At 38.2% G+C, this 16,557-nt stretch overlaps 1 protein-coding gene and 1 long non-coding RNA gene across 2 annotated transcripts; both read right to left on the reverse strand.

The window, feature by feature from the left end:
- Positions 1 to 553: 553 nt before the first annotated feature.
- Positions 554 to 4,258, reverse strand: LOC145494295 (deep sea actinoporin Cjtox II-like). Its single transcript, XM_081473736.1, has 2 exons — positions 4,057 to 4,258; positions 554 to 1,008 (listed from the first exon to the last, which is right to left on the reverse strand). The coding sequence occupies exons 1-2, from the start codon at positions 4,256 to 4,258 to the stop codon at positions 671 to 673; spliced, it is 540 nt and encodes a 179-aa protein (XP_081329862.1). The 3' UTR covers positions 554 to 670.
- A 112-nt stretch (positions 4,259 to 4,370) lies between these two features.
- LOC145494491 (uncharacterized) lies at positions 4,371 to 6,075 on the reverse strand. The gene is made up of 4 exons (XR_014050259.1): positions 6,062 to 6,075; positions 5,792 to 5,897; positions 4,943 to 5,011; positions 4,371 to 4,643 (listed from the first exon to the last, which is right to left on the reverse strand). It is a non-coding gene; the product is annotated as an uncharacterized LOC145494491 (long non-coding RNA).
- Positions 6,076 to 16,557: the final 10,482 nt, after the last annotated feature.

The raw sequence follows: 16,557 nt of genomic DNA on the forward strand, positions 1-16,557 counted from the left end.
ATAACGGAATTAACGTAAAATCAAGTTAGAATGCTTAAGAAATGTTTAAATTAATAAATTTCTGCGATTTGACGAGGAAAACAGGAAAAAACTACAAATTTCTCTCAAAAGTTGATTTTTGGCCCGACCTACACGAGATTTGTTGGTTGCCATGGCAGCATCAAAAATGATACACACACAATTAGCACATCAATTTTTGCAGAGAATAAAGAAACAGCTACTGAAATTTTTAGCCCTTTAAAGTAAATCGTCTTGTCAGAACTTTGAAAAAACCTTAAGGGTGTGGGGGGGGGGGGGTGTACGTCTGAGGGTTAAGAGTATTACCTCCGATGGTGAAGAGAATTAGAGAAAAAAAAGGAAATTAAATAAATTAGGGAAAATAAACAATATCAAACCAAAATATTATACTTAACACATGATATCGAAATTAAGAAGCGAACAGGGTTGGCATGTTAAAAGGAGGAAACCATCGGCTCTTTGAGAGGAGTTCCCGTCAAGCCCATTGAGCTCCTTAGTGTTAGTTCACTTGTGAAAAACAATAAAACAGTTTCTTTTTCCCAAACGTTTATTTTTCATTTCAACTCTTTAATACTAAGCACCACAGAAAAAGAAGAAAAAATCGGTTATGCGATTAAGTTGTGCATGCATGCTTGGTTTACATGCCAGTTGCTCATTCTTTTAGAACATGAATTTCCAAGGTAGCTTTACCAGAGTTGGACATAGAGCCGCGAAATTTCAGATCAGAACCGAGGGATCTGTCATGCCAACCATTTGCCTTGAAGGGGTTTGCATCATAATACAAATCATAGTACTGATCATAGTTGGCCCTTTGGTTTCCAGGGTACAGCTTAGCATTCCACCAGTTCTGGTAAAAGTTATAATCAAACGGAACAGAGAACATCACAGCAAGTGTTTTGTCGATGCTTGGAATGTAGTAGGCAAGGACTCCGACAGCTCCCGTAGCGACTGGTCCAGACGTTTTGCGAGGTCCGTAAACAACAGCGCACGCTGTGGAAAATAGAATAAAAGAAACAGACAAACAATTTACACATTTTAAACTCGGCTATCGCAAAATATCGTGATTTGTGAGTGGCAAGCAGATCGATTATTTGCCAACGCCAAAGGCCGAGGCAATGATTGATTTTTGAGATCAGTTATAAGATATTATTATGTGGCTTTGGCTTGTGGCCGATATAACGCGCGCTCTGATTGGCTAGGAGCGAGATCTGAGCGGTCATTATGCAGCCGTAATGCCCACGGGCCGATTACGGATTATGCAAATTAGGAAGAGCCCGGTTCTGAAAATTCAAGCGCATTGAAGCGATGAAAGCCGATTAAAATCAGTACGAGAATGTCAGTAGCTAAAAGTTTAGAGATATTTCTTTAGTAAAATTTATATAGATGACTTACCAGTCGGTAACCTTGTCTGGAACTAGTGAAAAAGAATCAAAGTTTGCCTAGTCTTAAGTAAAGCTAAAATCGCTAAGTAAAAAACACCATCGGCAGATCTGCCATGCATCCTGAGCAGAACACCACAAAGAAACTTATAAGTTATCATCTTAGTCACAGCAATTACCAAAGTATTGAACTCCGTCAAAGTTCTCATCAAATAGATTCCCTCGCTTTGACACAAGCAAGTGTAAATCAGCTTCCAGGATCATCAGATGTAAACAATCGGGCGGTTTCTGTCGGTAGCAGTGTTTCTGATAACTGCAGATGTTCACAAGGCTTGAAATGTTCATCCATAAATCCCAGAATGAAGAAGGCGAAGATGTGTTGTCGAAAGCGAATGCGAAGATCGAGCTAAGCTTATTTTGAGCAGTACATTCTGAAGCATTAGTATTTTCTTTCACCGAAAGACGGTTGGTTTGGACAATTTTGAAGCGCTTGCTGTCTTTTCTATATGCGTTGACGTTTCGCCCCAAAAGTCGGAAAAACTCCCCCATCAACTTGTGGTACCACGATACTAAAATACGTTTTTGAAGCTGTGACATTGACTTTTCCGTAAAGAAATGAGTGTTTTTAACGGAATACGTAATACAGTGGTGAATTTCACTGACTGTGTAGTTTTGCCCTAGGTTTGAGACGATGAATGAATCGGTAAACGCGCGCATCGCCGGATGTAAATTGACGACTTCCGCTCGAATGATTTTTCTTTTTATTGATGAGCCATATAATAAACAACTTAATAACCTCGACCGTTCGGTCGTTACGGGAAAATCTCAAACCTCGGCCTACCGTATTGACCTCGCTATCGCTCGATCAATACGGCAAGGCCTCAGTTTGAGAATTTCCCGTAACGACCTCACTCTCGGTTATTAAGTAGTTAATAAACCACCACCCTAGAAAATATAATCCTGCGCCTTCTGCAAGCCACACAAGACACGTACCAACTTTATCGATGCTCCAGTACTCATACATTTGAAAATATTTGAAATTTCGTAGTATTAGGAAAAATGTTAAACATTTAAAAATCACGGCACAATTCAATTTAAAATTTGGAAAACCTGTTTTACATCGTCAATTCAAAGACGTTTGCAACTTTGTAAGCCTGAATGTAAAGATGTCAACAAAAATAAATGCTAATTATGAATACTGAAGTGACCGAAACATGTTTTCTTAAGTCAAACGTTGTGTCTTGTTTTTGAAATTTTGAACGCATTTTTAAATAGAAAATTAATATTAAGACTTCTAAACGAAACCTCTGTGCCGAGTTATTTGTTTTTGATCTGCGCTTTACTGACAAGGGTTTTAAGATGATTTCTGCAGAACATTCGAGCAATAATGGCAAAAATCAAGTTACCAAAAAACCTCATGGCATGGTAATATTTTGAATAAAGGTAGGGAGATCTTATCGAGACCCTAGCTCTCAAGCTGACCCCGCGAGACAAAACTGGACTTGAAGTTATCCATATTTCAATTAAAACGGACGTTTCGCGTTCGTTGAAAACGCAATAACACGCGCTTTAAGCATTTTTACGAGGTTTGCCGGACATTAAATTTCTCGAGAATGCTTGTAAATTTAATCGCGGGGTCACCCTGAGAAATGAATTACAGTGAGACGTTTTAAATAGTATTCAAAAAGTTACCGTGCTATAAGTAGATTTTTAGTCAATAAATTTTGCACTTATTGCTTGAACTTTGAGCGGAATCTGTCTCCATTTCTTTCTTAGTTATGAATCTGGGCCCTTTTAAAGAGACTCCAATTCTGAAAAATGGGGATAACACTTAGAAAATTACATCACACATTAAGCATGGCGCGAAAAGGTGAAGGATGTTTGGGCAAGAATCCTCTGAGAAAAAAATATACATATATGTTTAACAAGGTGAAACGTTCTTGTTGGTCATATTGTGTTGAAGTTCAAGTAATATATCAAACACGAGAAACAGTGTTTCATCGGGATATTCAAAACCGAGAAGAGAGTTGAAAATACGACGCGCAGCGGAGTATTTTTGACGAAATTCGAGGTGTTTAGATAGCCCATGAAACACTGTCTCGAGTGTTTGATATATCTTCTCAGTGAAACAAAAACTAAGCAGAAAAATCGCCTAAATATCTTCCCAGAAATTCTCAAAAAATCTCCTAAATATCAAACATTTTCTAAATATCTTGAAAACGCCTCTAAAAAATCTGTTATTTTTTATTGTAAAAAAGCATTCCGATTTTAAATCCCTTAGAACGGCCGAAATTTCTAAAATCTCTTTCAGTGGAAGGAGTTGAAAAAAAAGATTCAGGTGCTTCGATGTTACCAGCTTCCGCCATTTCAGTTTAACATTTGTTCCTTTAGCGCTTTTAGTGATATGGAATACATTTTTCAAGTGGGAAATCGCTGAACTGTATTGTTTCTGGCATAAAATTTAGTCTTGTTTCAATGGAAAAGCGAGGAAAACACAGGGCTAAGCCAAAATAGGTATCAATATTTTTAAATTCGCCTACTTTTCTAAATATCTTTATGTTTCTAGAAATCTCGGAAAATTCTAAATATCCAAAAACATATCCAGATATTTGTGGCAAGGCCTAAGCGAGCGTCTGTAAATGCTAGATTCACTTCTTACCGTTATCCACAGAATAAGGCAAGTTTTCATCCGCAGTGCCAGAATAGAAGTAGAAAGAGCCTTGCTGCCAACGAAGTCCACTTTCGTTGTCAACGCCAATCGCGCATTTGCGTTTCACGTTAGCGAGGACATTTAAGACGTCTTTCAACAGATTGATTGTAAGCTGAGCACCTTCAATAACCGTTCCTGCAGCAACTAACATGAAATAAGCAAGTTAGTTTCACAACCGAAATCTCCTTAAAACCTTCGCACTAAAGTCACCGATCTAGAGATCTACTTGCTATACCAACAGCTCCTGATTTTGACGAGTGGCGGCAAACCTTTGCGATATTTAGAGGGCTAACTCAACTAGGGTTGCACCAACTGGCAAAGTTTTCACTCCTGTGATGTTCTGTGTATATGCTTTACGTTTTGATATGTTTTGTTTGTTTGTTTGTTTGTTTGTTTGTTTTTTGTTTTTTTTTTCTAAGACCGATTCCTAAAGATCATTTACCTTTGCGCTTAGACTTTTCGCTGTCTTGGTCTTCCAAGTCCTTCGGCAGTTTAACTTCAGTGTTATGAGATCGCTCCAAAAGGGCCTCCAGTTCCTATGTAGGAAAAAGGGCAACAAACCAAACAGCCCAAAGGGAGAGGGATTCTTTTAGTTTTTAAGTTTCTTAGAGTAACATTGTAGTTTTTAGGGATAGTTTTGTAAAGGGCGTCGGGCAAAAAATGGATGTATGCGCTATATAAATGAACTATTATCATCATTATTATTATTATTTTTATCATTATTATTATTATTACTATTATTATTGTTGTTGTTGTTGTTGTTGTTGTTGTTGTTACTATTATTATCATTCAGTTGGATTTTACAGAAAAAAAAAAAACAATAATTTCTTTTTACCTGGCGATTAGGAACCATTTCAGGGAAATCGGTTAAACGAGCATCTGCCAACAATGCCTCAACTTCCCGCTTTGTAAAGAAAAAAAAAGCTGAAATGTTAGAACAACAATAAGCTATGTTTCAAAACTGTCGCTTGACACATTGTTATTTGGAAATGTTTTTTTTTTCTAGTGGACAGCGACAAATATCCAATAAAAGTTGTTATTATCTTGCTTTTGTGCAGTTCTACTAGTGCCTATTTAAAGAAAACATATTTCCAAGGCCTTTTTAGTGTCTAACACATGCAAAGACGTTTTTCACCCTCTGTTAAGTGTTAAAAATATAAATAAATTCCTTCGACATGTAAACTTAGTGTGTTTAAATGAAATTGTGGCCGTTTCAATTCAACTTTCTTGGAAAAGTGTGTAGGTATGACAAGGTCATACCTACACACTTTTCCAAGAAAGTTGAATTGTCAGCTCGAAAGTGGAAAGAAAGTTGAAAGTCAGCTCGTCTGCCAACAGGCTTCCGGCGGGGACGGAAAAAATATTCTGCGAGCAAAGCGAGCGGACGAGCGCGAAACTGCAGAATTCGGAGAGCAAGGCGATCGGCGCGAGACCCTCGTTCGCCGCGAGCCTGCTCGCAAGCTAGGTCTCGGCATAAACTTCAGATTCTAAATGGCACGTCGAGTTGCAAAAGCTAATTTTCATGCGCTTTCCATTTTTCATGCTCGCTTTAAATTCTAATTTTATTCAAGGCGTAAAACGGACTTCAAATGCCATGGTAATATTAAGAGAAACGCCATTCAGGGTTGCAAACAGAAAGTTTGATCAGAGGCAATAACATAAGCCGAGTCAACTCTTTCTTTACCTCTTCATTTGGGTTGTTTGGTTTGATCGCAGATCCAAAGGTAGTAGTAGTAACCGAAACGATTAACAGCAAGGAGAAGATAAAACTGAGGTGGTCCATGTTCAACCTAGAAAACAATAATAAGACCACAGAACATTCATTACCAATGACAAGAAGTTCAACAAACTTACCGTAAGTTGCTTCAACAACGATTTCGGTTTATGTTGGAAACAAACTGATGATTGTTAAAGAGGCAGTTTAAATATAGAAAATACCAAAAAGCTGACTTACTGTTTTCCACGGTGTATATGTATCTATCTCTGCATAACCTGATAAGCCTTTACGTGAAATCGCTCTGAACAGGTTCCTATATACCGTGGAACCCCGCTATACCCACGAGAGTTAATTGTTTTCTATTTCGTCGCCTATTTTTTGCTTTGCCTTTGTTTCTATCAAATCAAAATATTTCTAGCCGCGTTCGGTTCAGTTTCTGCATTTATTAGTTCATTTTTGGGTACTTTTTCCGTGCAGATTAAATGCAGATTAGTCTTTTCGCGTCGTGTTATGTAATCGCTCATTGTTAATTACGTAACCTCGTCAACTCTATTCTTTGAGAAACCAGAACCTGCAAGGGACCGCATACGATAAACGCTGGCAACGTAGGATATACAAGAGATCTGATTAGGCAAAAAAATGTATGAAGACAAATAATAGACTGCAAGGCTGATAATACGTGAAAAACAGTTCGAGACACCAACATGACAAGAACCGATAAAGTAGAATCGCAACAGTGGACAGCTGTTTCGCGCTTCTTGGGGCTCGTCAGCACTGTGTATAGCGAAGATATGTAACGCCAGCTCAACAGCCAACGCACATAAATTGCAAAATGACCCGTTCACTATATCAAGCTCCGTACTTTGAACTCACTTGCGCCCCGAAACACGCGTTTCGGGGCGCAAGGAGACAAAGTGTAAAAATTGGTTTCTCGAAAAGCAAAAGAATAAATGTGGCTGGACAAGGCCAGCCTAAACATTTACACATTCAACCGCATGGCCAGTACCAACCTTTAAAACGCAGGGTATCGGATCTGAAAAGACCTACAGTCCGCAAATACATAAATGAGAAACCAGAAACTGCAACGCTTATCGTATGCTACTCTTGCGATCCTACTTTATCGATGTTGTATACTGTTGCGATTCTACATTATCGGTTCTTGTCATGTTGGTGTCTCGAAACGTTTTTCAAGTAGAATCAGCGTTACAGTCTATTGTTTTTCTATTCTTTTGCTCAAATTAAGTATATAGCGTTGCAGTTTTTCAATTTGTTTTCAGTCGTTGTTTTCCTGGCGTGCCCTACCGATCTTGTAAGTAATCAAGTCTTCCTTTGTATGTTTTGCTGCTTTTTTTCGTATTCAATTGTTGTTTACGTTCTTATTCATTAATTCTGTATTTTTACTCTGTTTCACATGTTTCAAGTGAATTGCTAGAATTGATAGGATTAAAGACGAATTCAGACCGTACTCAGTGGAGTGTTGTTTACACCCGCCTTACGATCACCGCGTTAACACAGTTACGTCGTTATTATGGGCTCTTTTTTTCTTTTCAGCGAAACGCCCATACATTTTCTAATAAGAAAACCCCATTAATGCGGCCACCACCGTTAATAAGACCAACAGCCACATACTGAAATCCCAACCTGTATAATCCTTCATAATTTTATCCAGTTTATACGGCCATTAAAGCCAGTTATGTTCACCTTTCCAATGTTAATATTACATGTAGTGAGTGAAGTTTCGATTTTTAAAAAGTATATCTGCATTCCGGATGCTTATAAAAGGACAGTTGTCTAGAAGCGCAATTGTAATACATTTGTTAAGACTTCCCTCGGTTTAGACCAATCATTAAATTTAATTTGGCCCTACCCTGTTAATACGACCAAATTTTCATGGCCTGTTGGTGACCCTATTAACGGGGTTCCACTATAGGCAATGCCAATTAGAGAAACGTTGATGACTACGCTATTTTGTAGTCTTCATGTTAGAATGTTTGGCGATCCTTGCCTTCTCTCTTCTTTGCTGCACGTGACTGGTTCTAAAACTGAAAATGACAATGGCACTGAAATGAAGTTTTTTACTTCTGGCCACTTGCACAGTTCAAACAACTTTTATTCCACAATTAGTTTATCTCCACGAGCTAATTAAAGCAAAGGGAACTTGACGTAGGCAATGAAATGCAATTGTTCTAAATTATTCAAAGCGGTCGGTTTGTGATTAGCGCAATCGCTAGTTCGCGCTGTGTTACTTAACCTTGTTCTTAAAGGCGGTTTTGGCTCGAAATCCTTACTCAAGAACTAAAATATTTCAGGCCTTATTATTCTAAGAAACAATAGGGAAGGACTTTCAAAACGAAACTGTTACCAAAACTTGTCTGGGGTGGGTGCATGAAATCACAGACAAAGATCATGATAACAAATAGAACCTAACAATAAATTTACTGGGTTGAGTCTTTTCTCTGGATATATCGTCTTTTGCAGACAGTCTTCCACGATGAGCGAAACCTTCCTAACAGCCTAGCTCTCTGTGAGAACTGAATGTTATCTGTAACATTGCTTCCTTTTAAGAAGTCGTAAACTAGAAACAAATAAATTTAAAATTGACAGCTGTCATTTCGAAAAAAAGAAAACAAAAAAAACAAGTGCAATTGAAACTCATTTTACAATTGCTAGAACTTGTTTGCACCTGTGAAGCTTTGAATCAGTGCATGCCCAGCTACAATCGTCTTGGGTAGGCCTCTAAGAATCAAGATAATAAAAGAATTCTCATCAAACGAGAAACACTGAAAATTCGTCATAAAAAAGAAATTTAAGAAACTTTAAATCAACTTTAAAGAGTATCCCTACCTAACAAACGTTTTTGCATACCCAAATTCAAATTTTAAGGTTAATGTTGAGCACAACAATTATGATAAGAATCCAGGATTTTAAGCAAATGAGGACAAATGAGGGAATTATTCTTTGTCTCCAGGCATTCTGTTGATTACACCGGACACGTAGAATTGTGCTTAATTTAATGGTGTTAACCAGTTTCAAACTAACAATGGTTAAAATAAAATATAATAAATTAAAGCATTACTTCAACCAAGGTGTATTACATTGTTTTTATTTGTTGATTCTAACGTTTGGAAAACATAAAATTGAGCTGTAAGCTTGAGTGTTCGTCCAATGCTTAATCATTAGATGTTCTCTACACGAAACAATAAGGTATCACTTAGTAGTTTTATATAAAATAACCACTATACATTCCAAGAAACTATTTAAAGTAGATATTTCAGTGTACTTTTGAATTAAACTCGCAGAATGTCAAACCAAGGTGATGTTTGCAGTTAACAAAAGGGCGCAAAATATTTCTGAACACACCGATTTTATTTTGAATCAACATAATATTGACGAAATAATTCATTTCCTTGATAGACGATATGTTGCTCTCCCTGATTTTGCTAGTAGTTATTTCAAAAGAAACTGTTGTCACCATTGCACCGGGAAGCTTAATTTTATACCTGTGTACTTTACTTTCAAAAACCAAACCATTCTAATTTAGAAAGTGAAAACTTTTTCAGGTTCACCTTACGTTTCCTAAAATTTCTATTGTTATGACAAATTTCCATTTTTTTTTTCTCGTTTGTCGAATTTTTTTATATTGAGGAAACAGAGCAGAGGTACAAACAATGCCAGACGCCTTGACGGGATTCACTAAACGTGCACTTCATTTTTTAAGGAATTTCGCGCGAAAATCTTCCAGTCGATCGTGTTTTTTTTTAAGATTTTACCGCATTCAGATAATGAGTAACTTGTGTAAGAAATGCAAAAAAAGAAAGAAAGAAAAAAAAAAGAAAAATGGGGGTCATCGACTTCGTTTCAGAGATAAAACGTGTGGAAAAGTACCCTGATTTTGAAAAATTGGCGCACGTAACTCAGCATGGTCTACAGAGGTTTATATTTAAAAACATCGAAGGTGAGTCCACGGAGGCAAACGATCTTGGTCATATTTTGTAGAAGTGGGTCTTACGTAAATAATTCCAAATTTTAACAACGTTTTCACAAAACTTAACCCTTCAAGAGACATTTGAAACCGCTTCACAGGTAAACGAAGAGCTAAAAAGACGGAATTCGATGGTGCACTTTGCAAAAAATTCAAACTTCTAATCGATAAAGTTTCATCGGTAGAGAAAACGATACATCAAAAGAAAAATAGGGGTCACCGAATGTCCAAGATCGTTCAATCCAGGCAAAGCTATAGCAATGGGCATCTGCCCTATCATTGCCCAATTTATTACTTGGCGCACTTGATGCATGAGGTGGCGTGTGAATTTCCGAGCGCAGTAAGGATGCGCAGAAACAATTAGCTCAAACGTCCTTAAACAGCTTGACGCGCGCACGCTTTCACCTATCTGTTAGAGTCGCGTGTCTAATTGTTTATTTCTTCGATGACGTGTCACATTCAACACTTCGAACTTAAGAGGGGCAAGGCCCGAAACGTCTGCCAATTAGATACTTATAATTTTATTTTGGCACTATTCTAGTGCTATTTATAACTTAAGTATCAAGTTCCTCAAGCTTTGGAGCTCCGTTCCGCTTTTTGCACTGTATTTACACTATCAACTAGCGATGACGACTTTTAAATGTATAACTGGGTGCGTGCTGGACGCCATGTTTTCTAGATATACATAAACAGTTAGCATCACTAAACGCACAAGGAACTCGCAGAGTTTACAGATTCCAATGCATCAACAGAGAACATATCTCGTCCTGGCAATGTCGAGTTGTGTTCTCTGTTGATGCATTGAAGTTGCTTCCTCTCTGAGCTGGTTCACTTCACCATATGTAAAGTTTACGTGCATTTCGAAACTGCTCATCACGCTGTAGCCGAGAAAATCGCAGAACAAAAAGACCAGAAATATTCCAGCTGTTGACCAAAGCTATTGAAATATCTCAGACTGTGAAAACCGGTGTAAATAGAGTACTTATTTTGTAGGAGAATGTTGACCTAAAGCCCCCCTCATCTCGGTCAACATTTTCCCGAAGATTTAGATGGATGCCTTTGTATAAAATTGAACGCCTACACGATGCCATGTTGAGAAACCGCTTTTGAGCTGACGGGCCAACCTTGGCAACCTTGCATACAGCCGATGCGCCTGAAATTTGAATTGGCCAATCAGGATTCAGCAGGAGGGAAAACTGTACTGTCCTGAAATCAAATGCTTGTTAACAGGAAAGGCAGTGAAGTCGGGCAACGTTTCTCACTACTGGAGAAGACAGTAAATATTCACGAAAATTGAGTTACAATTCAAAGACTCATATCGGAACATGAAATATAAAACACTGTGTGAATCCAAGCTTTTAATTTTGGACTGAAAATAGGTCGCTCGCGTCTGACAAATTACTCTTCGATGGCTGTCACCAAGTACGATAATAGTTGTGTCATATCGAACAAAATATTCTGTGCCTCATCATATTAAGCCCAAAATTCTCGAGTTAAGTATCAGAAGAAGCCCAAGCAACTCCAGTATTGTCTTTATTTTTGTTAGTTGGGAACAAAAATACTATTCGCATTATGAACACTTACCTAAAGGCTGATTTTTATTCAGAGAGAAAAAGTGAATCTAGTGATATTCAATGGTGTCAATTCGAAAGCTTTAAAAAAAAATAGTATATATCAACCAGAGTTTTTAACGTTTATTTACATCGGTTTTTTTTTTTTAAATTTTTATTTTTATTTTAAGTTACTGATTCAAAAAAGTAGGGATTACCGTACTCGTTTAGGGAAAAATTAAGATGTATGTCATTGTCCAGCTTGGCTTGAATAAAATCTATTATTGTTGTGTTTGCCGAAGCTAATTTCTTGAGCTGTCCATCTTAATTTAGACCGTTCAGGGTACCACCTTTTGGTTTGCTTCCAAATAATAAATGCTAGAGAATGTTCAAAGAGATTTTTTTTGTGTGCGCACAGACTAAACTAGATGTGCGATTGACTTCCAAACAAAAACTACGCCAGTATGGTGTACATGAATGACAAGCCTTTAGAGAAAATAGTGATGATCTCTGAGCGATATAAAATGTCATCCTGGAATCATGTAATCACTCTCAAGTCGGTGGAATGCCTATTTCCTCGTTTGGGACTTGTTTTCATGAAATCTCCGTAAAGCTCTCGAGCTTTCCGATTAAAACTCGTAAACTCCTAAAGGCATTCCATGAGCACTCCGGAAGCCCTCGGGGTTATTTCCGCTGGAGCTTCCGACACTGTATTAGCGGACGGAAGGCGAAAACGGGAATGACGCCATGTGAAATCAATTTATTAATTAACCCAAAAAGAAGCGAAGGCATGATTGATCACCGCAGTTATGCACACAACTCAAGTAGTTGTGAAATTAAAGCCTGAAAAAATCTCCGCAGCTCAAATATATGATCATTCATAATATATATTCGCACCTCGCCCCCGGGATTTCACGCGGCAATATCTCCTCGCGGTTTATTTACGGTCTCGCTCGACGGACTAAGTGGAAGAAGTACTACTCGTAGTCCAATTTAGCCAAGCCTAAAAGCGGAACTTTCGGGCCAAGTTGCTCAAAGCCCGATTATGTTAACCCAGGATAAGCGAGAATTTTGATTTCAGTTTGTAACGTTGCGGTGAGGTTTTCTGTATGTTGTTTGGCCTTTTGTTTTGAGTTGAATAATCTTATAATACACAAAACAAAAGTAGTGAAAAGCATTTGTATGGAAGAAAAATCTATACTTCGGTTAACTTTTAATCCTAGGTTAGCGTTAACCCGCTTCCGAACAACCCGGCCCTGTTTACAACCAGCTAACCTGACATGAGCTCGCCATCCAGTCGAAAACCAGCACTCGGTCATAGGTCAACTAAAAAAAAAACATGTGACCTAGATAAGCTTAAAGCTTGAGCCCATGATATGATCAGGTAATACTGGTCAGGGAATACCTTGTTTTTACAGTTGTCAATCGTCCTATTTTTTACCATAAAACCCGAGCCAAACGGACTCGCAAGCGGTCGCAAGTAGCTGCAAGTTGAACTTATGAGGTAGATAATTGCGTTCGGTGGCCAAACGGACACGCAAGTTTCCTCGCAAGTACACAAAAGTCGCAAAAAAAACCCATTTCAAGGCAGACATATCCTGTATTTCATTGGCTGATAATAGATTAATGGACGCCACTCCGTCATGCGCTGTGTAGCAGGAGCCCCAGCGTTCATCCAGCTTGAGAGTGAAAACAAACTGACCGGGGTAGAAAGAGTCGCTGGGCTTAGGTTTATTCGGTTCGTATCTTGTTGGGGTCAAAGTAGAGCCAGACACACCTTCCATTCCATAACATGGAGAATGATCGCCATAATTCCCCTTGTCAGTTGTGTGAAACCCGAAAAATCTGGTACCGTCTGACACACCATATCTGATATCACTGTCGGGCCCTTGTCCAATACTGACGTCATTTGCAACAGTGATTTCTACGGTCATCCTTACAGGCGCCGGCGGGAATCCTGGAAACTTTGAGAAGAGCGGCGTTTCTTATTGAGCCTGCGTTGAATGTAAGTTGATCAGCGGTAACTGTACGAGAACTGTCAATGTAGGACGCATGCGTCTCCAACCAAGAAGGAGTCATGGTTTGATGGTAAATCAAGTTTTCCTGAAAACGTCATTAACAAAGTAATCAAGATCGACTCCTAAAGTTAAGTTACAGCGGAGCTTCAGTTCGCTCAGCGGAGTATCACGGATAAAAATTAATAGCGAATAACTTGCAGGTAGTTTTCCATCAGACATAACTAGAATAGGTAATTGAAATCACGAGCGTCCGAGCAAACCACTTGACTCACCTTTACATTACAGAAATCCGCTGAACGTACCGACTGCTCACAACAGGAAAGAGCGACCTAAATAAAAAGAAAGTAAACAATTAGTCGTTGAATAATGACAGGGGATACTCCACAAACATTTACTTAGGGGAGTGTGAGCCGCTTCTTGAAACATTTGCCTTCAGTTTCAGACTAAAAGATGCTATTTTAATTACCCTATCTGTGGCTTAACCTAGTAATTGATACCTATTTCAGACCAAATTCTACTCAGGAACCTTTTGCGTAATTATTTTAGAAGGCCCTCAAATAAGATTGATAAAAACGCATCTTTCATAAGACGAATATCAACAAGGATAAAAATATCTTCTTCCAAGACTTACACATAAAGCTGACTAAGGCGTACAAACCATACTCTATTTCAAAATGTTAAAAATCGATACCCTATTTCAGACCAAAACGGCTAAAAAGCCAGGCGCTTTGGCGCCGCACATAACTGTTTAGGGGGGAAGGGTAGATGCCACCCTCCATAAGTTAATTTCAGAGTTTTGAAAAGACTATTTACTCTAAGGGGTTGAAACTTTCAGTAGCTGTTCATTAATCCTTCTGTATTGTTTCCTCCAGCTTTCTTCATCAAATTGCAAATATTTACGAATTTGTACATTTCATAACTATTCTGGCTTGATTTTGTATTAAGTTCCGTTATTTCTTGAATTTTTAAGGAAAATAGTGGCTAATAGTGAAATCCAAGATAGTGGATCTAAGATGGCTGGTCAAATGACGTCATAATCAACAAAGCTGGTATCATCTTGTAGAGCAATCTCAGGGCTATCCGGAATCAATGTAATTACCTTATCTCGCTGAACGAAAACCCAGGGGAGGGGTTCCATCCACCCATCCCCCTTGGTACCATGTTGGGGGTATGAATTGGCTTGTACGTCCGAGGGTTCAAATACAAGGCAAGACCCCCGGACATTCATCACGATCGTCCCTAGTATAGCGTAGTTTTCTTTCAATGAATGACCAAAGGTTGATTCCATCACTGTACCAGATCATCCAAAATTCCTGCCTAGACTAAGTTCTAAGCTAGTTTTTGGAATCTTGTTCTTTCTTAGTTCCAGTGTTCTAATACCAACTCATCAGAGGTACCCAGCGGATCGATCGTTTCGGTAAAATATCTGTTCGGTAGGTCTTTTGATTTAGTTAATAACCTCTCGGATTTTCTCTGGGGAGCTCTTACCTCGTACTTTCGTGATATGAGACAATTGATGCATTTTGTTTTGGGATTGGTAAGAAAAGAGACGGTTCGGGTACCGCTCATCTGTTGTTTTCTGCAAGCAGGAAGTGAAGCGCACTGCTCAAAATAGGGTTAGGTGGCGGGCACTAGTTGACGACCTATTTTCCATCAGGAACAAGGAGGATTGAGTTAGTGAGTGAGTGATGTTTTCGGCAAAGCAATACGACCTAAGGCTTTCGGGAAATTGACTTAAAAGTCCTAATAAATTCGACAGGACAAGCTCTAATATGACTAAACAAATAAAAACTAATGTATCTCGGCTTTAAATTAACCCACAGAGCTTTAAAAGTACTAAAACAGCGTTTTAGTATGAACAATTTGAGACAAACCGACGTTGGGTGCTCCTGCAGCTGACACATAACAAACGTTTTTAAAAATTTTTAAGACGCGGCTGCTAATCCGCAGGCATTGAAACAGCAGCAGTAAAATCTGCATATTCACACGATATTGAGCAATCTGTCGATATAGTCCGAACTGCGAGGGACAAACAGAAAGTATAATTGCTACATGAATATATCATAGACGCTACCAGTTAACAAGAACACTTTTGCGTGTTATTGTCCCGAGTTCTCTTACGCCAGTGTTCTCTGCAGGTCTTAATGGCAAGTGTGGTAAAACAAACAAACAAACAAACTCGGAGGCAAGTAATTCCTGATGCTAAAGGTCCCATGGAACAGTACCCTTTACCTACGCATTCGCCGGAATTTTTTACTGGAAAAAACTTGAGGCTGCTGTTTAGATGTCTAAATCACTTATCTTTCAGTGTCTTCAATACGTCAACGGCTTATTCGAAAGAGCAAGAAGACAACAGCTAAATGGGTCGTTAAAAGGGTAAAAACAGAAACTTTCGATTCGCAAAACCTACTTGTGTCTGTAAGAAAAGAAGTGAATTTATCGTCGAGCGCCAGTTAATCTGTGTTACGCGGATTTTTGCAAGGAAATGATTCACAATAGCCGGACTAACATTCGTTTTTTAATTTGTCTATCACCGCTCAGTTGTGTTTGCTCAGTCTAGTTTACTGTAGTATAACTGCAACTGAGTGTGATTCTCGCTGAATAAATTAACAAACGAGACTGCTATCTCTTCGAAATCAATGGGTAACAGGGAACAATTTGTTTATTTAATATTAAGTTCAGTTAAATGATTGCTTTATTTGTTCATTGAAAACTATACGTGGTAGGTCGAACTGAAGAAAAATAATCAAAACTAAAACGTTTCCAAACTTTGTTGTATATACGGAAAATTAACTGTTATTGTCATAAGTTAAACAGCAAATTAAACTGCCAGAACTTTTTCTGACATCTTTGAGAACTTTGCGCCCGTATTTAAACATTCATAATTGCTTTTAGGGATGGATTTGAAACTTACAAAGTGTGTTTATAAACCTGAATCTACACTGAACAAATTTTTCAAAGCCTGGTAGTATTAGTTCCTTTTGTCTTGTGGTGTATTTGATCAATTTTGGATGTACTTTTTGGATATATAGATTCTTTTTCAGAAAGACGGTTTTGCAAATCTGGAAAGTATGTTTAGACCAATAGGAAAGCTTTTAAAATGAGTTAAGACAAAATTTTTTCAATTATTAGGGACATTGAATTGCTGGAATGGTTTGTTTTGTTGCTCATGGTGTATGAATT

This window comes from Orbicella franksi, chromosome 8 (assembly GCF_964199315.1).
Source record: "Orbicella franksi chromosome 8, jaOrbFran1.1, whole genome shotgun sequence".
NCBI lineage: Eukaryota > Metazoa > Cnidaria > Anthozoa > Scleractinia > Merulinidae > Orbicella > Orbicella franksi.

Bases quoted from the DNA above. Each gene is read 5' to 3' on its own strand.
- LOC145494295 (XM_081473736.1), bottom strand. From the start codon at position 4,258: ATGTTAGTTGCTGCAGGAACGGTTATTGAAGGTGCTCAGCTTACAATC. The intron at 1,009-4,056 runs GTAAGAAGTGAA...TATTTTCCACAG, and splicing joins GCCTTATTCTGTGGATAACG to CGTGCGCTGTTGTTTACGGA.